Here is a 26,289-nt window from a genome sequence, read left to right on the forward strand (position 1 = left end):
CTCAGCATTTGATTTGTTAATGATGGGAATGATTTCTTGGGTGCAGGGAACCCGTAACATCTGGCTCAAGGCCCAGCTCTTCACTGCGAGCCCAGAGAATCCGTGCACACCCAGGTTTGCATTATGATTCACAGCATAGTGGGATTCTGGCAGCTGTGTATAAAATATCAGAATAGCAAACAGCAGCTGGACTAAGTCAAAAAATGCAATGTCCGCATATTTACAGAATACAACAGAAATCATTTCATATGAATTGTAAATTGAATATGTCCATAGTTGAGGATCAATGACAAATCCTCATCATGTTCAATCTCCTGTTTCCCAGCACTTGATTTTCTGATTTTCAGAATCTGAGAATCTCAAAAACAAAGGTTCCAATCATTCAGATTCTCAGAAAGGAGGCGATGGTATTGTCGCTGAACTAGTAACCCAGAGACCTAGAGTACTGCTCTGGAAGTCTGGGTTCAAATCCCACCATGGTGGATGGGAGAATTAGAATTCAATACAAATCTGGAATTAAAAGCCTAATGATGACCATGAAACCATTGTTGATTGTTGTAAAAACCCATCTGGTTCAACCCATCTGCTGTCCTTACCTGGTCTGGCCTCCATGCAACTTCAGACCCACAGCAGTTAGCTCTTTGCAGTGAGCTCTGAAATGGCCTCGCACACAGTTGTAACACAAAATAGGAATGAAACCAGATGCAGCACCCGGTATCGACCGAGGAAACAACAACGGCAATCCCAGCCCTGTCCACCCTGCAAAGTCCTTCTTACTAACATCTCCCAAAAATGGGAGAGCTGTCTCACAGGCTAGTCAATCCTCATGGAGATAATGTCCCATATTATCAGATAATATCCATCCTTATCCCTGGGACTGGGATAATACAGGTGTCCTGTCAGCAGAGGTGGCGGCACAGTGGTATTTACCCTGGGAGTCCTCAACATCGACTCCACACCCCAAGAATTCTCATGGCATCAGGTCAAATGTGGGAAAGGAAACCTCCTGCTGTGTACCACGTGCCGCTCTCCCTTAGCTAATTTGGTTCTCCTCTATGTTGAACGAAGGAAGCACTGAGGGTGGCAACAATGCAGTACTCTGGGTGGGGGACTTCAATGTCCATCACCAAGAGTGGCTCGGTAGCACCACTACTGACCGAGCTGGCTGAGTCCTAAATGACATAACTGCTAGACTGGGTCTGCAGCAGGCGGTGAGGGAACCAACAAGAGGGGGAAAAACATACTTGACCTCATCCTCACCAACCTGCCTGCCGCTGATGCATCTGTCCATGACAGTATCGGTAGGAGTGATCATCGCACAGTCATTATGCAGACAAAGTCCCGCCTTCACATTGAGGATATCCTCCTTTGTGTTGTGTGGCACTACCACCGTGCTAAATGGGATAGATTTCTATCAGATCCACCCAACTCAAGACAGGGCATCGATGTGGGCCATCAGCAGCAGCAGAATTGTACTCGAACACAATCTGTAACCTCATGGCCCGACGTATCCCCCACTCTACAAATACCATCAAGCCAGGGGTTCAATGAAGAGTGCAGGAGGGCATGGCTAACAAGTAGCAAGTAACATTCACGCCACACAAGTGTCAGGCAATGACCAGCTCCTACTAGAGAGAATCCAACCATTGCCCCTTGATGTTCAATGGTGTTACCATCATTGAATCCCCCACTACCAACATCCTCGGGGTTACCATTGACCAGGAACTGAACTGGACTAGCTACAAAAATACTGTGGCTACAAGAGCAGGTCAAAGGCTGGAAATCTCGCAATGAGTAACTCACCTCCTGACTCCCCAAAGCTGTCCAACATCTACAAGGCACAAGTCAGGAGTGTGATGGAATACTCCCCACTTGCCTGGATGAGTGCAGCTCCCATAACACTCAAGAAATTGGACACTGTCCAGGACAAAGCAGTCCGCTTGATTGGCACCACATCCACAAACATTCACTCCCTCCACCACTGACGCACAGTAGCAGCAGTGTATACCATCTACAAGGTGCACTGCAGAAACTCACCAAGTCTCCTTAGACAGCATCTTCCAAACCTACGACCACTACCACCTATGAGGACCAGGGCAGCAGATAGATGGGAACACCACCACCTGGAGGTTGCCCTCCAAGTCGCTCACCATCCTGATTTGGAAATATATCGCCGCTCCTTCACTGTCGCTGGGTCAAATTCCTAGAACTCCCTTTCTAACAGCACTGTGGGCGTACCTACACCACATGGACTGCAGTGGCTCAAGAAGGCAGGTCACCACCACCATCTCAAGGGCAACTAGGGATGGGCAATAAATGCTGGCCCTGCCAGCGAAGCCCACACCCCGTGAATGAATAAAAAAAAGTGAAATGGTTTTAAATGTCCATTTCATCTCTTACCTTTCAGGTGACTGGGTACTTCAGATAAGCCTCTTCCAATGTTCATGTAATCAAATGGATCAGAACCTGTTTAAAGCAATTAACTTTCATGAAATGAGATCTGTGTCATGTTATAGCAAAATCTGCAATGTTTGAATCTGAAATTGAATTCACTGTGTGATTTTACCGTACCAAGTTCCTGTATTTCTTTTATTATTTTATCCAACTTTGGGACCCCATGATGCACTTTCACAAAGGATTCCCACATCACCCTTCGGGCCCGAGAGCCTTTCTCCATCACCAGACTTAGGAGAAGCTTGGAACTCTCCGCCCGGTTTCCCTTATCCGTGAGCTCGGTGACTTTCTGCAAAGAATAATAATGAATATATTGAGGATCAGAGTGAAAGATAAACACTGAGAATGAGAAGGAAAGGATCTGCTCAGTGATGGCATTTCCAATTGTTTTGAGCACAATAAACAGTCACTGGGCCAAGAACTGATGCATAATGAACATTCACTAAAAATCATCTTCATCTCATTTCAGTCATTAACAGCAAATAAATGTGAATAAACTAAGCCAGAAGTCTGAAATACATTTTGGGGAGAGTGAGGAATCATTGACAATCTGCAGTATTTTAATGTGATCAGTGTGATGAGTTTTCTTTGTCAAATTATTGATTGACAATATGATCCACCTGTTTCCTCACACTGACTTCTTGCTGTTACAGTTTCTCATTTACTCAGCAAGAAAATAGCAGCAAATCAGATCTCTGGTGGCAGGGAAGGGAAGATTCTGGTCATTAAGTTATTTTAACAGAAGAATGGGAATCTTAAAATGAAAACTGGCAGAGAAATCACCATTGACTGAACCAAACCAGTACTGTTGATTTATCTGTCAGGAGAATCGACCAATAATAATGGTGAAAAATCCAATCAATCCGATCAATTTCCCCCTCAGTAACTGAAAGTTCAGAAGCTTGATATTTTTGCAAATTTGCTACGAGTATGAAAACTTGGTAAGGAGTGGGAAGTGGATAGGTTTTGAGAGTGAGTGGGACCCAAGATAACTGAACACTGTGGTGGTGTGAAGGAGAGGCTGCTCATAGGGCCAGAGTCAGAGCAATGGAGAATTCCAATGGGAGGTTTCAGGACTCGGGCAGCTTACAAGGAACGAAAGGGTCAAGGTCATTGAGTTATTTAAACAGAAGAATGGGAATTTTAAATTGAAGGCATCTGAGGACTGGGAGATATTATAGGTTTGTGAGCACACAAGTGATATCTGGGACCGGGAGTGGTTCAGGGTAAAGACAGTAGAATCTGAGTAGCTTAACATTCCAGAGGTTGCAAGGTTACCTTGGTTACCTCCACACTCAACTGTTCCAAATCCATGGATGAAGGTTGAGGAGAAGTGTTGAGATAGGGGTAGAGACTTGCAGTGTTATGTGGAGAGAAATAGGACATTTTGGTGCTGGCAAGTTTGCAGCAAATTGAGTTCAGCTTGAAGCTGGACACTGAAATCCCAGATAGCCTGGCTAAGCTTTAGTCAGTGACCAGGGGGAGAAATCCAAACAAGTGGTGAGAAGATGGAGTTTGTGGCTGGGAAAGCAGACAATGGGGTCAATTTTTCCAATGTCTAACAGTAGGAAAAGGGAGTTACGTTCCACACCAAGGGTATAGAGGCAGGAAATTACACAGTGAATGAACTCAATTACCTGATGTTCACCCATGAGGGGTGACTGTCAGAGTGAGAAACAGGGACAGGAGTTTTAAAATATTCTTTGACGAGATGTGGGCATCACTGGCTAAGTCAGCATTTGTTACTCATTCTTAATGACCCTAGAGAAGGCGGTGGTGAGCGACCTTCTTGAACTGTTGCAGTCCATCTGGTACCGGTACACCCACAGTGCTGCTGGGAAGGACATTCTCATTTTGACCTAGTGACAGTGAGGGAATGGTGATTGAGTTCCAAGTCAGAGTGGTTGGAGGGGAAGTTGCAGATTGAATGAGTTTAGTTTGCTGATGCTCCCATGAGGAGTGATGGGTCACACCAAGAGGGCAGAGAAAAATAATTTATTCCAGTTGTGTGCAGTTTTGGACACTCCATTATTGAATGAAATATAAACACTGAAGGAACTGTCCTGCAGATTCATCAGGATGTTACCAGGGATGAGGAGTTATTGTTAATGTGGGTATTTGAGAGTTTAGGATTCAAGGTGAGCAGACTAAAGGATGAATTGATCAAAGTCTTCAAGCCTCCGAAGCATGAGATAAAATCACAGCATCGATGGGGGAAATGATTGTTTTTTTCTGACCCACAGATTTTTCTTTTGGCTTTCTTTCTTAGTTTGGGTTTTGCACATTTTCAGCTCTCCCCTGTTTTCAAATGTCTTTTGTTTAACCCACAGGCTTATTTTTGTCATCTACCATTTCTCAATTTACTGTTTAGAAGTTTCCTAGTAGTTCATTGCTTTCCCACTATACCCTCCCTGTTCTCTCCTTTTCCCAGCCTCATCAAACTCTTTCTTTTTATTTATAGAGATAAACCTGAATCATTCCCCTATCCTTTTACAGATAATGATGGATCTGCTGGGTGTTTTCAGTTTCATGTCATTGTGTCAGATTCACAATATTTACAGTTCTATCCATTTTCCCATTTCTATTCTGTAAGATTTGGTGATTCCGTTATCTAATGTGGGAACAATTCTCAGTGGCAGCATGGAAAGCAAATTAGGTGTTGGGGTGTATTAAGAGGGCAATATTGAGCCAAAAGTGTGAGGTAATTTGCAACTTGCTAAAAACATTGGTGTGACCATACTTAGAATACTGTGTATAGTCCTGACTGCCTCAGTACAACAAGGTTATGAGAGCTACTGAAGAGAACAACTAGAACGTTTGAGAGGATGGAGGTGTTGGGCGAGGATCTATTGTGTAAACTGGGCGCGTCCTCACTGGAAAAAGAGATTGAGAAGTAATATGATTGCTGTTTCCCATTGACTTCAATTTGTGAGGACACCATGATACCACATTAGCTCAAATGCTGCCTGGATGTGAAGGGAAAGCACCTTCACCTTTCCTCTGGAATTCTTTTGGCCATGTTTGAGCCAAAGCTGCGATTAGGTCTGGAACAGAGTGGTCCTGGCAGAACCCAAACTGAGTATTGGTGAGCAGGTTATTGCTGAGTAAGGGCCAGTTCAAAGCACTGTCGATGATACCTTCCATTGTTTTGCTGATGACTGAGAGTAGGCTGATGGAATTGCAATTGCTGGCTCAGATTTGTCCTGCTTTTCATGGATAGGATATTCCCGTGAAATTTTCCATATTATCAGGGAGATGCGAGTGTTGCACTGAGACAACTTGACTAGAATTGCGGCTAGTCCTGGATCACTAATCTCCAGCATTACAGCCGGGATATTGTTGGGGACCTTGTATCCAGTGAGCTCGGTTGCTCCTTTACATCATGTGGAGGGATTTAAATTGGCTGAAGACTTGTTTCAGTGATAATGGGAACCAGAACCTAGTGGATGAATCATCCACTAAACACTTCGGACTGAAGATAGTTGCAAAAGCTTCAGTTTTATCTTTTGCATTCGTGCTGGGCTCCCCATCATTGATTATGTGAATGTTTGTGGATTCTTCTCCTCCAGTTAGTTGTTTAGCTGTTCACCACAATATTACTGGTCTGGCAGGAATGCAAAGCTATATGCACTGTTGGTTGTGGGATCACTTGCTTCTGAATATCACAGGATCACAGAGTGCAGAAGAGGCCCTTCGGCCCATCGAGTCTGCATCGAAACGTGAGAAACACCTGCCCTACCTACCTAACCCCATTTACCAGCCCATAGCTTTGAATTTTATGATGTGCCAAGTGCTCATCCAGGTACATTTTAAAGGATGTGAGGCAACCCACCTCCACCACCCTCCCAGGCAGCGCATTCCAGACCTTCACCACCCTCTGGGTAAAAACGTTTTTCCTCACATCCCCTTAAACCTCCTGCCCCTCACCTTGAACTTATGTCCCCTCGTAACTGACCCTTCAACTAAGGGGAACAGTTGCTCCCTATCTATTCTGTCCATGCCCCTCATAATCTTGTACACCTCAATCAGGTCACCCCTCAGGTCTTCTCTGCTCCAACGAAAACCACCCAAGTATATCCAACCTCTCTTCATAACTTAAATTTTTCATCCCAGGCAACATCCTGGTGAATCTCCTCTGCACCCCCTCCAGTGCAATCACATCCTTCCTATAGTACTCCAGCCGTGGCCTCACCAAGGTTCTGTAAAACTCCAACAGGACCTCCCTACTTTTGTAATCTATGCCTTGATTGATAAAGGTAAGTGTCCCATATGCCTTTTTCACCACCCCACTAACATGCCCCTCTTCCTTCAGAGATCTATGAACACACATGCCAAGGTCCCTTTGTTCCTCAGAACTTCCTAGTGTCATGCCGTTCATTGAATACTTCCTTGTCAAATTACTCCTTCCAAAGTATATCACCTCACACTTTACAGGGTTAAATTCCATCTGCCACTTATCTGCCGATTTGACCATCCCGTCTATATCTTCCTGAAGCCCAAGACACTCAACCTCACTGTTAACCACCCGGCCAATCATTGTATCATCCGCAAACTTACTAGTCCTACCCACATTGTCATTTATGTCATTTTTATAAATGATGAATAATAGGGGACCCAGCACAGATCCCTGTGGTACGCCACTGGACACAGGCTTCCAGTCACTAAAACATCCTTCTGTCATCACACTCTGCCTCCTACAACTAAGCCAATTTTGAATCCACCTCGTCAAATTACCCTGTCTCCCATGTGCATTTGCCTTCTTTATAAGTCTCCCATGTGGGACCTTGTCAAAGGCTTTGCTGAATTCCATATAAACTACATCAACTACACTACCCTCATCTACACACCTGGTCACCTCCTCAAAAAATTAAATTAAATTTGTTAGGCATGGCCTCCCTCTGACAAAGCCATGCTGATTATCCCTGATCAAACTTTGCCTCTCCAAGTGGAGATAGATTCTCTCCTTCAGAATTTTCTCCAATAGTTTCCCTACCACTGACGTGAGGCTCACTGGCCCGTAGTCCCCTGGCTTCTCTCTATAACACTTCTTAAATAGCAGAACCATATTAGCTGTTCTGCAGTCCTCTGGAACCTCCCCCGTGGCCAGAGAGGAATTAAAAATTTGAGTCAGAGCCCCTGCGATCTCCTCCCTTGCCTCCCTCAGCAGTCTGGGACACACATCATCCGGACCTGGAGATTTGTCCACTTTTAAGCCTGCCAACACCTCCAATACCTTGTCACTCCCGATATCAATTTGCTCAAGAACCTTGCAGTCTCTATCCCCGAGTTCGATATCTTCATCCTCATTCTCTTGGGTGAAGACAGATGTGAAGTATATATGTTATGGTGATGTGTTGTGGCCTCACCAGGTAGGCATCTCATGTTTATACCCCTGATGCTGATCCTGCAATGCTCTCCTACACATTAATTGAACCAGGGTTGAGCCCCTGGTTTGATTGAAATGGTGGAGTGATGGATATGCCTCACCACAATTCTGCAGCTGATGGCCCACAGTGCTTTGTGGATAGTGAGTTTAGAGACAGTAGATCTATTGTGTATCCATCACATTTAGCACGGTGATACTATCGCACAACACAATGACAGGTGTCTTCAATTTGAAGACGGTACTTCATTTCCTACAAGAACTGTGCGGTGGTCACTCCTATAGTGTCATAGACAGATGCATCTGCAATAGGTAGATGGGTGAGGACAAATAGGGTTCCACCTCCTGTTGGTTCTCTGGCCAACTGCTGCAAGCCCAGTCTGGCAGATATGTCTTTCAGGACTCAGAAAGCTCTGTCATTAGTGGTGCTACCGAGCCATTCTTGATGGGAGAAATTAAGTCCCCACCTATAGTGAATTCTCTGCCCCTGCTTTCTCTAATTAACCTGGAGGAGTCCATATTCACCAACTGAAGGAGGGCAATAATCAGCAGGTGGTTTTGTTGTCTATCTTTGGCCCCATGCCAAGAGATTTCCTGGGGTTCTGAGTCTATATTGAGGACTCTCCCTGGTTACTGTATACCCCTAGGCTGCCATCTCTGGTGGATCCATCTAGTGGGAAAGGGCATACTCAGGAATAGTAGCAGAAGAGTCTGGGATGTTGTTTGATGGTCATATTGACAGGATTATTCTTATGTCAGGCTGTTGTTTTATTAGTCACATTTGTTACAAGTCCTTCAATGTTAGTGGGGACTTTGCATGGTCGACTGAGCTGTGACTGAATCCAATGCTGGGAGCTCTTATTACACCTTTTTATAGCTGTGTTGCATGTTGATCTAGACCATTTCAGAGGGCAGTGAAGAGTCAGCCATGTTGCTGGGTGTCTGGAGTCATATACAGGTCAGGATGAGTAAGGACAGCAGGTTTCCTTCCCTAAAGGACATGAGCCACCCAGATGGCTTTTGATGACAATTCAATATTATCTAATTACCTTAGATCAAATTCACAAACTGTCACAGTGAGATCTAAGTTCAGGTCTCTGGAGTATGAGTCCAGGCTACTAGTTTGTTAATTCAGTAACATAACCACAATGCTGCTGTATCTGTATGTGGTAAGTGTTGTATGCTTGGAAGAAACAGATCACTTTGGGTCTACGGTTCCCAAAGCTCTGAGGCTTTCCTCACCTCATGCTTGGTTCTGTTGTAGACTAATTATTGGAGGTTGATTTATCACCATTATCAGCATGTGACTGCCCGGGTGTTAGAAGATGATCTAGATAGATCTTGGTCTTCTATCATCCTTACATTCTGCAACTTCTGTAATGTTTAAATAACCCAAACTCATTGCAACCCTCCCACTTACCCGATGTTCTTTTCCATTGAAAATCTTCTCGTATGTTAACAATGAGCTGATTCCATCCACCCCTTCTTCAATCGCCTGTTCTAGTCTGTCCCAGTAAAACTTTGTCAACTGGAACAGCTGGAAATCATCCCACTTTGTCAAGAACTCAGTGATTCTGGAGTTTGGATCTGTGAACACAAAATGGAGAAAAACAAACATCATTGAATTTCTAGCCACGTTGTTCTACTTCCTTTACAGGAAGCGACTGAATCCTCCTGTGAGCCACATTATCAAACAAAGTGTGAAAATCCAGAAACATTAAGTGATAGCATAACTGATTTGTGACCTAATTCCTAACCTTGCCCCAAATCCCTTCATACCCATGGTTAACAAGAAGCTATCAATCTCAAATTTAAACCCAGCAATTGTCTTTATTGTTTGCTGGATGTGGGAGTCGTTGGCAAGGCCAGCGTTTGTTGTCCATCCCAAATTGCCCCAGAGAAGGAGGTGGTGAGACACCTTCTTGAACCACTGCAATATATCTGGTGCATGTATGCCCACAGCGCTTCTGGGAAGGGAGTCCCAGGATTTTGACACAGTCACAGTAAAGGAACAGTGATTTTATTCAAGGTCAGGATAGTGTGTAGCCTGGAGAGGAACTTGCAGGTTCTGGTGCTCCCATGCATCTGTTGCCCTTGTTCTTCTTGGTGGTAAAAGTCATGGATTTGGAAGGTGGAGTCAAAGGAGCCTTGGTGAGATGCTACGGTGCATCTTGTAGACACTACACACTGCTGCCACTGTGCGTAAGTGGTGGAAGGAGCTAATGTCTTCACATTGAGGATACCCTCCATCATCGTGCTAATTGGGATAGATTTCAAACAGATGTAACAACTCAAGGCAGGGCAACCATGAGGTGCTGTGAGCGATCAGCAGCAGCAGAACTGTACTCAGCCACAATCTATAACCTCATGGCCCGGTATTTCCCACACTCAACCATTACCACCAAGCCAGGGGATTAACCTTGGTTCAATGAAAAGTGCAGGAGGGCACACCTGGAGCAGCATCTGGCATACCTAAAAACGAGGTGTCAACCTGGTGAAGCTATAACACAGGACTACTTGTGTGCCAAACAGCATTAGCAGCAAGTAACAGACAGAGCTAAGTGATTCCGCAACCATTGGATCACATCTAAGCTCTGTAATCCTACCATGTCCAGTCATGAATGATGGCGGACAATTAGACCACTCACTGGAGGAGGAGGCTCCACAAATACCCCCATCCTCAATGATGGGGGAGTCCAGTACATCAGTGCAAAAGATAAGGCTGAAGCATTTGCTGCAATCTTCAGCCAGAAGTGCCCAGTGGATGATCCATCTCAGCCTCCTCCAGATGCCCCCAGCATCACAGATGCCAGTCTTCAGCCAATTCAATTCACTCCACGTGATAAAGAAACAGATGCAGGCACCAGATACTGCAAAGGCTATGGGCCCTGACAATATTCCAGCAACAGTATTGAAGACTTGTGCTCCAGAACTTGCCGCGCCCCTAGCCAAGCTGTTTCAGTGCAGCTACAATACTGGCACCTGCCCCTACAATGTGAAAAATTGCCCAGTTATGTCCTGTACACAAAAAGCAGGACAAATCCAACCCGGCCAATTACCCATCAGTCTACTCGCGACCATCAGTAAAGTGAAGGAAGGAGTCAGCAACAGTGCTTTCAAGCGGCAATTTCTCAGCAATAACCTGCTCACTGACACCCAGTTTGGGTTCCGCCAGGATCACTCAGCTCCTTACCTCATTACAGTCTTGTTTCAAACATGGACATAAGAGCTGAGCTCCAGAGGTGGGATGAAAGTGACTGCCTTGACATCAATGCAGCATTTGATTGGGTGTGGCATCAGGGAACCTTAGCAAAACTGTAGTCAATGGGAATCAGTGGCAAAACTCTCCAGTGGTTGGAGTCAGACCAAGCACAAATGTAGATGGATGTGGTTGTTGGAGGTCAATCATCTCAGTCCCAGGACATCACTGCAGGAGTTCCTCAGGGTAGTGTCCTAGGCCCAACCATCTCCAGCTGCTTCATCAATGACCTTCATTCCATCATAAGGTCTGAAGTGGAGATGTTCACTGATGATTGCACAATGTTCAGCATCATTCACAACTCCTCAGATACTGAAGCAGTCCATGTCCACATGCAGCAAGGCCTGGGTGATATCCAGGCTTTGGCTGACAAGTGGCAAGTAATATTTGTGCCACACAACTATCAGACAATGACCATCTCCAACAAGAGAGAATCTAACCATCGCCCCTTGACATTTAATGCCATTGCTATTGCTGAATTCTCCACCATCAATATCCTGGGGGTTACCATTGACCAGAATGTGAACTGAACTAGCCACATAAATACAGTGGCTAGAAGAGCAGGTCAGAGGCTAGGAATGCTGCAGTGAGTAACTCAACTCCTGACTCCCCAAAGCCTGTCCACCATCTACAAGGCACAAGTCAGCAGTGTGATAGAATACTCTGCACTTGCCTGGATGAGTGCAGCTCCATGAATACTCACGAAGTTTGACAGCATCCAGTACAAAGCAACCCGGTTGATTGGCACCCCATCCATAAACATTCACTCCCTCCACCACCGACGCACAGTAGCAGCAGCGTGTACGATCTACAAGATGCACTGCAGGAACTCACCAAGGCTGCTTAGACAGCACCTTCCCACCCACAGACGCTACCATCTCAGAAGGCAAGGGCAGCAATAGATGGGAACACCACCATCTGGAAGTTCTCCTCTAAGCCACTCAGCATCTTGGCTTGAAAATATATCACCATTCCTTCACTGTTGCTGGAACTCCCTCCCTAACAGCACTGTGGATATACCTGCGCCATATGGACTGCAGCAGTTCAAGGCGGGAGCTAACCACCATCATCTCAAGGGCAATTTAGAACTCAGGATGGGCAATAAATGCTGGCCTATCCAGTGAAGCCCACAACCCATGAATTAATTTTTTTTAATGTTTTAAGTGGTGGATGGGATGCCGATCAAGTGGGCTCTTTGTTCTGGATGGTGTAGATTTTTGAGTGTTGTTGGAGCTGCAGACATCTAGGCAAGGGGAGAATATTCCATTGCACTCCTAAGTTGTGCTTTGCAGATGGTGGGCAGACTTTGAGAAGACAGGAGTGAGTTACTCTCCTCATAATTCCCAGCTTCTGACATGCTCTTGTAGCTACAGTATTTATATGGCGAATCCAGTTCAGTTACTGGTCAATGGTAACCCCCAGGATGTTGAGAGCGGGCAATTCAATGATGGTGATGCCATTAAATGTCAAGCGGAGATGGTTATATTCTATCTAGTTGGAGACCATCATTGCTTGGCACTTGTATGGCATGAATGCTACTTGCCATTTTATGATCAGGTAGCTCTCGGAGGTGGGACATCCTTTCTGATAGCAGCTTAAGTCTTGTTCTGAGCCAATTAATGGCCCTATGGCTGTTAATTTGGCTCGGACACTCCCAGTCACATGGAGCTTGGTGCAGCTTAATTTTAATCCAGGGAGGTGGTGCGGGTCACTGCCTTGGTGTGGAATTCTCCCCATGGCTCTATGACTAGGGAGTATAGTAAAAAAGATTGGAGCCAGACCTTTCAGGAGTGAGATTATAATAAAAACTTCAATACAAGGGAACCCTCTTCTGTAAGCAGCCTATTGATTCTAGATCTGAGATGAGGTGACTGTCCCTGCCATCATGGCAGCATTTGGCCACGCATGGCTCCAATGCCAGGTATCTACTGAACAGTTCCAGAACTCAGGGGCTCCCTCAACCTGTGACTGTGATATCCCGTTAGAGGGTCAATCATTTAACTCCTTCTACTCGGTCCCTGTCCTGTTCCCTCTTCCTGTCTGAGCTGCAAGTAATGCACAAGATATGGTCAATCTATTAGCATAGAAATTTTATTCTGAAGTATTTTATGAACATACCTGTGCCCATTCTCATTCTTTTTGTAGTTGTTGGATATTCTGTCTCGTTTGGACCTTCAGCCATGGTGCTGACAGATGTTCCCAGATTAGGATGTTCTGTAATAAATATTAGACGAATACAAGGATTAGATGGATATATTAAAATCAGAAGAACATTGACAGCTTCAAACAGTGAGGCGATGCACAGCATTTATTTGCAGGATACCGTTAGAGATTTTACAATCTCACAAATGTCACGGTGATACAGATGGTAGATTTTTTGGCTGCTAGACAATGTACGACCTGCTCTCACCCTTCTCCTCAAAAAACCCACGCTTGACCCCTTTGTCCTTGCAAACAACTGTCCTCCAGTCTCCTTTTCCCTCTCAAAGTCCTTGAACATGTTATTATCTCCAAAATCCATGCCCATCTTTCATGGAATTCCATGTTTGAATACCTCCAATCAAGGTGCAACCATTCCACAGGATCAAAACGGCTCTTATTGAAGTCACAAATAACAACCTTCCTGGCTCTGACAGTAAGAAATGAAGCATTTTCATCCTTCCCGACCTGTCTACAGCCTTTGACATGGTTGACCACATCATCCTTCTCCAACTCCTCTCTGCTGTCACCCAGCTGGGTGAAAATGCAGCAAAAGTTCCCAGATCAATTCTTATCTATTAAATTGCAGCCAAAGAATCTCTTCCCACTCCCACACCATTATCTCTGGAGTCCCCCAATGATGTCTCGTTAGCCCTCTTCTATTTCTCATCAATACGCTGTCCCTTGGCAACCTGGTTCCACATGTAAGCTGAGGACACCCAGCTCTACTTCATCACTGCTTCCTGTATCCTGACTCTAAACAAGTCTCTTTTACCCATCACCTGTGCCTACTGGTCCACGCTGGCTCCTAGTCTCACAACATCTCATTTTAAAATCCCCAACCTCACTTTTCAAATTTCTCCATGGCCCCTCTCGTCCTATCTATGTAACCTCGAACAGCTCTGGAAGCTATCGACATCTCTGCCCTCCATCTCTCCAAGTCTGACATGTTTCACATCCGGATGATAATCGTCCAAAACTGGGGGCCAAGTTCTGAGCTCTGGAATTCCCTTCCTTAGCCTCTCAGCCTCTGTTACTTTTCTCTCCTCCTTTCAAATTCTCCTTAAAAACACTAACTCTCTGACTAAAGTTTTAGGTCACCTGCTCTGGTACTCCTTCAGTATCTCGGTGCCTTTTTAAAAAGGAATTGTACTGGTTTTGTTAAACAGCACGGGATGTTTTGTTAATGAAAGGTGCTATACAAATGCAATTTGTTGCATTTTCTCCACTTGTGTGTCTCACTGCATGTCTGCCCATACCCTTGTGCCCAAACAAACTATCAGCCAGTGTCCTATCATTTCTCCACTGTCGAAGTATAAAAATGATTCAGTCTCGGATCAGTCTTTTCTCCAAATTGCAAATTAAATTATTCTCCACGTTAATTTGTAAAGAAGTTTGAGACAATGTAAAATTTAGTTATCAGCTGTTTAACTCACATTACACCCACCCCCCACTGAACGAACCCCGAAACCCCCACTGACCCAGCCCCGCACCCCCCACTGAACCAACCCTGAAACCCCCACTGACCCGGCCCCGCACCCCCCACTGACTCAGCCCCGCACCCCCCACTGACCCAGCCCCACACCCCCCACTGACCCAGCCCCTCACCCCCCACTGTCCCAGCCCCGCACCCCCCACTGACCCAGCCCCGCACCCCCCACCGACCCAGCCCCGCACCCCCCACTGACCCGGCCCCGCACCCCCCACTGACCCGGCCCCGCACCCCCAACTGACCCGGCCCCGCACCCCCCACTGACCCAGCTTTGTCCTATCTTCATTCCATTTGCCTTCCTAATCACTGGCTGAACTAACATGCTAATCTTTAGTGATTCATCTCCCAGTGCACTCAAATCCCTCTGTACACAGAGCTCTGCAATCTCCCTTAATTTAAATAATATTCTGCTTTTCTATTCTTCCTGCCAAAATGGACAAGTTCATTTTTTTTCTATATTGTACGCCATCTGCCAAATTTTTGCCCATTCACTTAACCTATCTAAACCCCTTCGTAAACTCTGATGTTCTCTTAACAACTTATTTTCCTACCTATTTTTGTGTCATCAGCAAACTTAAGCTACCATGCATTCGGTTCCTTCATCCAAGTTATTGATATAAACTGGATATAGTTAAGGCCCCAGCACTGATCCCTGTGACACTCCACTAGTTGCAACTTGCCAGCCTAAAATTGAACCACTTATTCTGACTCCCTGCATCTTGTTAACTAACCAATCCTCTACCATGTTATTGTGTTACCCCCTCCATCATGAGCTCCTATTTGGTGCTGTAACCTTTAATGTGGCACCTTATCAAATGCCTTTTGGAAATCCAGTGCACCACATCTACAGATTCCCCCTTATCATCCTTGCTTGCAACATAGAAAGATTACAGCACAAGAGAACAAAAACAAAAATACCTGGAAAAACTCAGCTGGTCTGGCAGCATCTGCGGAGAGGAACACAGTTAACTTTTCCAGTCCGAATCACTCTTCGTCAGAACTAAGGAAAATCGAAAAGAGGTGAAATATAAGCTGCTTTAAGGGGGAGGGGGTGGGGGGTGGGACAGGTAGAGCTGGATAGAGGGCCAGTGATTGGTGGAGATTGCCAAAAGATGTCATAGACAAAAGGACCAAAGAGGTGTTGACGGTGGTGACATTAGCTAAGGAATGTGCAAATGGTGACATTAAGGGTAGAAAGCAGGACGAGCGAGGTACAGGTAGCCCTAGTGGGGGTGGGGTGGGGGGAAGGGATCGAAATAGGCTAAAATATAGAGATAAAACAGTGGATGGAAATACATTTAAAAATAATGGAAATAGGTGGGAAAAGAAAAATATATGTAAATTATTGGAAAAGGGGGGATCGGAAACGGGGTGTGGATGGAGGAGAGAGTTCATCATCTAAAATTGTTGAACTCAATATTCAGTTAAGAAGGCTGTAAAGTGCCGAGTCGGAAATTGAGGTGCTGTTCCTCCAGTTTGCGTTGGGCTTCACTGGAACAATGCAGCAGGCCAAGGACGGACATGTGGGCATGACAGCAGGGTGTAGTGTTGAAATGGCAAGCGACAGGGAGGTCTGGGTAATGCTTGCGGACAGACCGAAGATGTTCTGCAAAGCGGTCACCCTGTCTGCGTTTGGTCTCTCCAATGTAGAGGAAACCGCATTGGGAGCAATGAATGCAGTAGACTAAATTGAGGGAAGTGCAAGTGAAATGCTGCTTCACTTGAAAGGAGTGTTTGGGCCCTTGGACAATGAGGAGAGGGGAAGTAAAGGGGCAGGTGTTGCACCTTCTGCGGTTGCATGGGAAGGTGCCATGGGAGGGGGTTGAGGTGTAGGGGGTGATGGAGGAGTGGACCAGGGTGTCCCGGAGGGAACGATCCCTGCGGAATGCCGTCAGGGGGGGTGAAGGGAAGATGTGTTTGGTGGTGGCATCATGCTGGAGTTGGTGGAAATGGCGGAGGATGATCCTTTGAATGCAGAGACTGGTGTGGTGATAAGTGAGGACAAGGGCGACCCTATCATGTTTCTGGGAGGGAGGGAGAAGGTGTGAGGGCGGATGCGCGGGAGATGAGCCGGACACGGTTGAGGGCCCTGTCAACCACCGTGGGTGGAAAACCTCACTTAAGGAAGGAGGAGGACATGTCAGAGGAACTGTTTGCCACATTTCTGTCTTCACCCCTTCCCCTGTCTCCCAGAACCCTGATAGGGTCCCACGTGTCCTCACTTTTCACCCCACCAGGATCCATATTCAAAGGATCATCCCCCACCATTTTTTGTCAACTCCAACATGAGGCCACCACAAAACACATCTTTTCCTCACCCCCTGTCAGCATTCCGTAGGGAGCATTCCCTCTGTGACACTCTGGTTCACTCCTCCATCAGCCCCCAAATCCTCATCGCCTTTCAATGGCACCCTCCCATGCAATTGCAGATGGTGCAACACCTCATCATTTACTGCTTCCGTTCTCATGATCCAATGCCCCAACACTCCTTTCAGGAGAAAGGGCGCTTCACTTGCACCTCTTTCAATTTTGCCGACTGTATTCGCTGATCCCGAAGCAGTCTCCTCTATATTGGGGAGACTAAACGCAGACTGAGGGATCGATTTGCAGAACACCTTCACTCAGTCTGCAAGCATGACCCAGACCTTCCTGTTGCTTGCCAATTCAACACACCACCTTGCTCCCATGCCCACATGTCCGTCCATGGCTCCTGCAATGCTCCAGTGAAGCCCAAGGCAAACCGGAGGAACGGCACCTCATCTTTTGATTGGGTAATTTACGGCCTTTTGAAGTGAACATTAAGCACAACAACTTCAGACCATGAACTTTGTGCTAGTGAGTATAGGAATAGGAGATAGAAAGGATGAATGCGTGGCTGAAGAGATGGTGCAAGAGGGAGAGCTTTAGTTTCCGGAATTATTGGGTCTGTTTCTGGCGAAGTTGGGGCCTGTACAAGTCGGAGATTTGCTCATGAACTGGAACAGGACAAACATCCTTCTGGGGGGGGTTTGCTAGTGCTGCTGGCTGGGACGGGGGGGCGCAGCTTTAAACTGATTTGGCAGGGGGATGGGATGCAGAGCGGAGGTACAGTAGGGGGTGATGCACAGCCAAATATAGAAGGGAAACGAATCAATCTGGAAGGGAGAACAAATATAGACCTGTTAAGGCACAAAGCTGGATTGCGTTTACTTTAACCCAAGGAGTTTTACCAGTAAGGCCGATGAATTGAGGACATTGATTAACACATAGGAATGTAATGTTGGTGCAATCGGAGAGAGATGGTTGAGGGGAGGACAGGGATGGCAGCTAAATATTACAGTGTATAGAATCTTCATGTGTGACAGGGCAGGGTGTAAAAGAGGAGGTGCCATTGCCCTATTGATCAAGGGTCAATTGCTGCAGTAAAGTGGGATGGTATCATAGAAGATTCCTCAAATGAAGCCATATGGGTAGAACTTTAAAAACATAAAGGGGGGCAATCTCTTTGCTGGGAGTGTACTTTCGGCCTCCAAACATTCAGGGGGAGAGAGAGGAGCAGATATGTAGGGAAATCTCAGTGAAGTGTAAAAGTAATAGGGTAATAATAGTAGGGGATTTCAAATTCCCCAATATTAACTGGGCTGCTCATGATGTGAATGGTGGAATTCTTAAAGTGGATCCAGGAGAGCTTTTTGAGCCAGCATGTAGAAAGTCCTACAAGAGAAGGGGTAGTCCTGGCCCTAATCTTAGGGAATGAAGCCGGGCAAGTGGGAGAAGTGTCAGTGGGGGAGCATTTCGGCGACAGTGACCACAACTCTGAAATTTAAGGTAGTTATGGAAAAGGACAAAGATGGGCTGGAAAGAAAGTTACTGAACTGGGTGAAGGCCAGTTTCAATACGATCAGTCAGGATCCGGACAAAGTGGAGTGGGAGCAGCTACTTGTATGAAAGTCCACATCAGAGCAGTGGGAGTCATTCAAAACGCAATAGTGAGAGTTCAGGGCCAACATGTTCCCCTGAAGGTGAAGGGTAGGACCAACAAGTCCAAGAAACCTGCATGTCAAAGGGATATAGCACATTGAATAAGTTTATAAAGGTGGCTTATGTCAGATACAGAGGGCTGAAAACAACAGAAGCCCTCGAGGAGTAAAGAAAGTGTGGGTGGGTGCGGGGTGGGGCGCAGGAGTAATTAAATAATTAGGAGAGCAAAACAGGGGCAAGATAAAACACGGGCGGACAAGATAAAGGAAAATCCGAAGGCATTTTATAAATATATTAAGGGCAAGAGGATAACCAGGGGAAGAATAGAGCCCACTTGGGGCCAAAGTGGCAATCTGCGTGGAGCCAGAGAGTGAGGTTTTGAACGATTACTTTTCAGCCTTGTTCACTATGGAGAAGGACAATGTAGGTGTAGAAATCAGGGAAGGGCACTGTGATATGCTTGAAGAAATTAACATTGAAGAAAAAGGTATTAGTGGTTTTAGCGAGCTTAAAAGTAGATACATTCCCAGGCCCAGGTGAGATGTACCCAAGGCTGCTTTGTGAGGCAAGGCAGGAGATTTCAGGGGCTCTGGCACTAATTTTCAAATCCTCTCTGGCTACAAGAGAGACTCCAGGGGACTAGAGGACAGCGAATTTGGCACCATTATTCAAGAAGCCTAGTATGGATAAACCAGGTAATGACAGGGCAGTGAGTCTAACATCAGTGGTAGGGAAACTATTGGGAAAAAAATATGAGGCACAGGATTAATTTCCACTCGCAGGGGCAGGGATTAATCTGGGATAGTCAGTATGGCTTTGTCAGGGGGAGATCATGTCTAACAAACTTGTTTGAATTTTTCGAGGAGGTGACTAGTTTTGTAGATGAGGGTAGTGAAGTTAATGTAGTCAACGTGGACTTAAGTAAGGTTTTTGACAAGGCTCCAGATGGGAGAATGGGCAAGAAAGTAAGAGTCCATTGGATCCAGGGCAATTTGGCAAATTGGATCCGAAATTGGCTTAGTGCCAGGAGGCAGAGTGTCAGGGTCAAAGGTTGTTTTTGCAATTGGAATCCTGTAACGAGTGATGTACTGCAGGGATCAGTTATGGGACCCTTGCTGTTTGTTCTGTACATTAATGACTTAGATGTGAATATAGGAAGTATGATCAGTAAGTTTGAAGATGACGCGAAAATTGGTGGTGTTGTACATAGTGAGGAGGAAAGTCCTGTAATAGTGAGATATAGGTGGGCTGGTAAGATGGGCAGAGCAGTGGCAAATGGAATTTATTCCTGAGAAGTGTGAGGTGATGCATTTTGGGAGGACTAACATGGCAAAGGAATACACAATGAATGGTAGGAGCCTAGGAAGTACAGAGGATCAGAGGGACCTTGGTGTACATGTCCAAAGATCCCTGAAGGTAGCAGCACAGGTAGATAAGGGGGATTAGAAGGCATATGGGATACTTGCCTTTATTAGCCGAGCCATAGAATATAAGAAGAGGGTGGTAATGTTGGAGCTGTGTAAAACACTAGTTAGACCACAGCTGGATTACTGTGTGCACTTCTGGTTGCCATAGGAAGGAGGTGATTGCACTGGAGAGGGTGCAGCCAAGATTCACCAGGGTGTTGCCTGGGCTGCAGCATTTCAGCTTTGGAGAGAGACTGGATAAGCTAGCGTTGTTTTCCTTAGAGCAGAGAAGGTTGAGGGGGGTCCTGATAGAGGTATACAAAATTATGAGGGGTGTAGATAGGGTAGATAGGAAGAAACTTGTCCCCTTAGCAGAGTTGTCAATAACGATGGGACATCAATTTAACATGAGGTGCAGGAGGTTTAGAGGGGATTTGAGGAATTTTTTTTTCACCCAGAGGGTGGTTGGAATCTGGAACACACTGCCTGAGGGGGTGGTAGAGACAGGAACCCCTACACCATTTAAGTAGTGTTTAGATAAGCACTTGAAACACCATAGCAGACAGGGCTCCAGGACAAGTGCTGGAAAATGGGATTAGAATAGATAAGTGCTTGATGGCTGGCACGGACATGAAGGGCCTGTTTCTGTGTAACTCTGTCTCTCTCTCTCTCTCCTCCATCTTTACCCCCATTTTTACTCATTTAAAAAAAATACTTCTTTACTTTTATTTATTTTTAATCTATATATTCTTTGTTTTATCCTTTTTCACCACCATCCCTCCCCCCCACCACAGGGACCATCTGTCACTGTTTTCTGTATATGTTGTGCTTTTACACAGCGCTATGCCTTGTTCTTCTATTACCTTTCTGCCATGATCAGCACCTTCTTTAGCTCTTACCACCACCATTAACACTCCCTTTGTTTCTGTCCATGACATCCTCGTCCACCTCTCCTGAGCTCCCACCTACCCTAACCTTCTATTTTGCTCCACCTGCTCCGCCCCCTCTTAAATAGTATAAAATCCATCACATTTCCACTTCCCTTTAGCTCTGAAAAAGTCATATGGACTGGAAATGTTAACTCTGTTTCTCTCTCCACAGTTAATGACAGACCTGCTGAGTTTTTCCAGCATTTTCTGTTTTTACCTCCAACCTGGTTCTGAGAGTTAATCTATGCAGATGTTATCTGCGGTGTCCTACAGATTCATACCCCGAAGCTTGAAGTTTCATTTAACTATGGTGCAACAAAGCTGGGTGACAACCACAAGACATGGTGCCTATAACCGAGCACCAGTAAAACAGCTTCTAGCATATTCCACCTGCAATGCCAACACAACGGCATAATGAGATCCCCGCTATACTTGTAATACAGAGACCCAGGAGGCAGATGTTGTCGTTTGAATCCAATAAAAATCTGGAATTAAAACTTTACTGAGCACGGAACCATTGACAAATGTTGTGAAAGCCCATTTGGTTCACTAATAACCTTTAGGGCAGGAAATCTGCCATCCTTACCTGGTCTGGCCTACATGTGACTCCAGACCCACAGCAATGTGGTTGACTCTTAAATGCCCTCTAGCAAGCCATTCAGCTGAACCAAACTGCTCCAAATCCCCAAAAAAGGATCAAAACTGGACGGACCACCTGGCATCGATCTAGGCACCGGAAATGACAACGGCAAACTCAGCCCTCACAATCCTGCAAAGTCCTCCTTACCAGCAGACTGCGGCTAGTGCCAAAATTGGGAGAGCTGTCTCACAGGCTGGTCAAGCAACAGCCCTGACATAGTCATCCTCACGGTATCATATCTTACAGATAATGTCCCAGACACCATCAACATCCCTGGGTATGCCCTGCCCTGCCCTATTGGAAGGACAGGCCCAGCAGAGGTGGTAGTACGGTGGTATACACAGTCAACAGGGAGTTGCCCTGGGATTCCTCAACATCATCTCCAGACACCATGAAGTCTCTTGGTCAAACATGGGCAAGGAAACCTCCTGCTGATTACCACGTGCCGTCCTCCCTCAGCTGATGAATCAGGGCTTCCTCCATGTTGAACACCACTTGGAGGAACCACTGAGGGTGGAAAGGGTGCAAAATGTACTCTGGGAGGGAGACTTCAACGTCCATCACCAAGAGTGGCTCGGTTGCTCCAAGCCGAGCTGGCCGAATACAAAAGGAAGTGACTGGCGGCAGACAGTTAAACAATTCACTGGAGGCTACACAAATATCCCCATCCTCAAATGATGGGGAAGCCAAGCACATCAGTGCATAAGATAAGGCTGCAGCATTTGCTACAATCTTCAGCCAGAAGTGGCGTGTGGATGATCCATCTCGGCCTCCTCCGGAGCTCCCCAGCATCACAGATGCCAGTCTACAGCCAATTCAATTCACTCCACGTGATATCAAGAAACGACTAAAGGCACTGGACACGGCAAAGAATATGTACCCCGACAACATTCCGGCAATAATACTGGAGACTTATGCTCCAGAACTTGCCCTGCCCCTAGCCAAGCTATTCCAATACAACTACAACGTTAGCATCAACCCAGCTATGTGGAAAATTGCCCAGGCACATCCTGTACACAAAAATCAGGACAAATCCAACTCGGCCAATTACCTCCCCATCAGTCTACTCTCGATCAATAGTCAAGGAATGGAAGGGGTCAGAAACAGTGCTATCAAGCAGCACTTGCTTAGCAGTAACCTGCACAGTGATGCCTAGTTTGAGTTCCGCCAGGGCCACTCAACTCCTGACCTCATTACAGCCTTGATTCAAACATGGACAAAAGAGCTGAACTCGAGGTAAGGTGAAAGTGGTTTCCCTTGACATCAAGGCCACATTTGACAGTGTGTTACACCAAGGAGCCCTGGCAAAACAGGAGTCAATGGGAATCGGGGGAAAATCTCCACTGGTTGGAGTCATGCCTAGCGCAAAGGAAGATGGTTGTGGTTGCTCGAGATCAGTCATCTCAGCTCCAGGACATCACTGCAGGAGTTCCTCAGGATAGTGTCCCCGGCCCAACCACCTTCAGCTGCTTCATCACTGACCTTCTTTCCATGATAAGGCCAGAAGTGGGGATGTTTGCTGATGATTGCACAATGTTCAGCACCATTCACGATAATGGAGCAGTCCACGTCCAAATGCAGGAAGAGCAGGACAATATCCAGACTTGGGCTGACAAGTGGCAAGTAACACTCACACCACACAAGTGCCAGGAAATGACCATCTCCAACAAGAGAGAATCTAACCACTTGACGTTCAATGGCATTACAATCACGTAACCCCGACTATCAACGTCCTTGGGGGGCGGGGGAGGGGGGAGCGGGGTTACCATTGACCAGAAACGGAACTGGACTAGCCATATAAATACAATGGCTACAAGAGCAGGTCAGAGGCTTGGAATCCTGTGATGAGTAACTCATCTTCTGATGCCTCAATGCCTGTCCACCATCTACAAGACACAAGTTAGGAGTATGATGGGATACTCCCCACTTGCCAGGACACCCAAGAAGCTTGACACCATCCAGGATAAAGCAGCCCACTTGATTGGCACCACATCCAAAAAATATTCTCTCCCTCCACCACTGACACACAGTGGCAGCTGTGTGTACCATCTACAAGGTGCACTGCAGGAATTCACCAAGGCTCCTTCAACAGCACCTTCCAAGCACACAGTCATTGCCATCTAGATGGATAATGGCAGCAGATAGATGGGAACACCACCAGCTGGAAGTTTCCCTCCAAGTCACTCACCACCCTGACTTGGAAATATGCCACCGTTCCTTCACTGTCACTGGGTCAAAATCCTGGAACTCCCTTCCTAACAGCACTGTGGGTGCACATGTACCACATGGAATGCAGCAGTTCAAGAAGGCAGCTCATCAGCACCTTCTCAAGGGAAATTAGGGATGGGTAATAAATACTGGCCCAGCCAGCGAAGCCCACCTCCCTTGAATGAATGTTTAAAATGCCATCGCTAACAGGCAACTGAACATCACCCTGGATGGCCAGAGTCTGAACAATCGCCACCTTTTCTATCTTGGCGTCATCCTTGACAGAAGTCTTACATACAAGCAGCACGTCAGCAAGACAGCAGAAAAATAACCTGCAACAGGCTCACAGTTAACTGACAAGTTCCTCATGGGGATCACAGGCCAACATCCTGAGGATCTCTCCTCTTGCCATCATGTACTCAACTGCAGAATACTGAGGCCCAGTAAGATACCAATCTGACCACAACAAATGTACCATCGTACATCATGCAGGACTCTTTGCCCAAATCACCTCCCTTGGTTCCCTGCTCTGAAGAGCAGCACCCCTGCCCCCACCGCCCCACACCATCCCCAACATCAGAAGGATAATTGCAACGGGCAAGCAATTGGCAAGTCTAGTCTAACCTAGAATGCTCTAAGTCAACAACTTCCTCAACCCACCAGCAGTATACCTTCCATCACGCCGTCCCATATGGTTCAACACACGACAGCGAGAAGTAACATCTGTGGACCCGGGGCAGGAGGATTAGCAGGAGAAAACATCCACCAGAAACCACTCTTGTTGTAGAACGCAATGCTCATCCACCCAGCTTTGAGCTCCTAGAGTGGGTCTCTAAAACCGTTTCTAAACTGACCAATGCTCTGTGCATCACTCAACATTAGTGAGGTGATCTCATTGAAACATAGAAGAATCTGAAGGGGCATGACCGTGTAGACACTGAAAAGCTGTTTCCCATGGCTGGGAATCTAGAAGATGGGATTACAGATTATTCAGGGCTGAGATAAGGAGGAACTGATTCACTCAGAGTTGTGAATCTTTGGAATTCTCTACCCCAGAGATTGTGGATGCTCGTTTGATCTTGCATGGACAGCAGTGGTTCAAGAAGGGACCTCACCACCACCTTCTCAATTGGGGATGGGCAATAAAAATGCTGCCTAGACAGTGACACCCACATTCAATGAAATAAAAAAAGGAAGGATATAAGGAGCAGGCAGGAAAGCAGAGTTGAGGTAGAAGAGTCATTATGATCAGGCATAGTGCAGCAGGCTCAAGAGGCCAAAGGGTCCACAGCTTATGTCCACAGCTACTTATGTTCCTGTGTTAAAATCATGGCATTGCCAGATCAGGAGGCAATGCAGTAACACACTAACAGAGACTTACAGTTCACTGCCCGGCAGACAGGATGAAAAGGCACTGATGTCTGTAGAGGAGCAGTCAGGGTCACAGCAGCAGTCAAGTTCACAGACTCTGCCAATCAGGCCACAGGTACAAATGGGAACAGCTGGAACAAGACAGAGAGAGAAATGTCTTACCACAAAGCACAGAAAGTATCAAAAACCATCTCCCTCCCATGTCTGAATCAACAATAATTTTCTTCTCCATTTCCCCATATCAATCTGCAAACTTATACTCCCATTGCTTTCTACTTATTCAATTACTGGTGCCAGATATGCTCTCAAACCTTTGAATTAAAAATAACACGGTGAATTTGTGGTCCAATTTTAATCGTGATGCAGGACCGAAGAGACTTCAAAGAAAACACTCTCAGATTTTGAGACATTTTTTTTCTATGTTATAAACAGAGTTATAGATTACAAAAATGAGGAAGTTATGTTCAATTTTTATCAATCACAGGTTGGGCCTGAGCGAGAGTTTCCAGGTCCCGCACTTAAAGAGCTGGAGCAGAATTAACAGAATGGTAGCAAGAATGAGAAACTTTACAAGATAAACTGCAGTGGTTAAAGAAGGTGACTAACCACCAGCTTGTCAACGGCATTTAGGAACATGCAACAGATGCTGGCCTTGTCAATGACACCCAAATCCCATGAAAGAATTTTTTAAAAAACATCAGTTATGTGAAGCCCTGGGAAAACTGGTGCTGTTTCCCTTAGAGCAGAGAAGGCTAAAGGGAGATTGAACTGAGGAGTTCAAAATGAGGAAGGTTTTGATAGTGAGGGAGGAAGTTTTTCCATTGGCAGAGGGGTCGGAAGCAGAGGAGGACAGATTTATGGAATCTGTAATTGATAAAGGAACCAGAAGGGAGATGAGTTTTTATTTTAAATAGTGAGGTATGATGATCTGGAAGGAGTGATATGAAAGAGCGGGCACAGAAGTAACTCCCCATCCTGCACCACCCAT

The 26,289-nt window shown here is 46.0% G+C and overlaps 1 protein-coding gene across 1 annotated transcript in view; it reads right to left on the minus strand.

Annotated features, from left to right (window-relative positions):
- The window catches only part of LOC144686939 (NACHT, LRR and PYD domains-containing protein 3-like), a 56,845-nt gene extending 31,511 nt beyond the window's left edge, over window positions 1-25,334 (minus strand). The window contains 5 exon segments of the mRNA XM_078552785.1: window positions 2,401-2,466; window positions 2,572-2,743; window positions 9,258-9,424; window positions 13,215-13,310; window positions 25,312-25,334. Coding sequence (XP_078408911.1) covers window positions 2,401-2,466; window positions 2,572-2,743; window positions 9,258-9,424; window positions 13,215-13,278 — 469 coding nt within the window. The 5' untranslated portion in view covers window positions 13,279-13,310; window positions 25,312-25,334.
- Between the last annotated feature and the right edge of the window lie 955 nt (window positions 25,335-26,289).

The sequence above is a fragment of the Cetorhinus maximus genome, chromosome 11, assembly GCF_964194155.1.
Source record: "Cetorhinus maximus chromosome 11, sCetMax3.hap1.1, whole genome shotgun sequence".
NCBI lineage: Eukaryota > Metazoa > Chordata > Chondrichthyes > Lamniformes > Cetorhinidae > Cetorhinus > Cetorhinus maximus.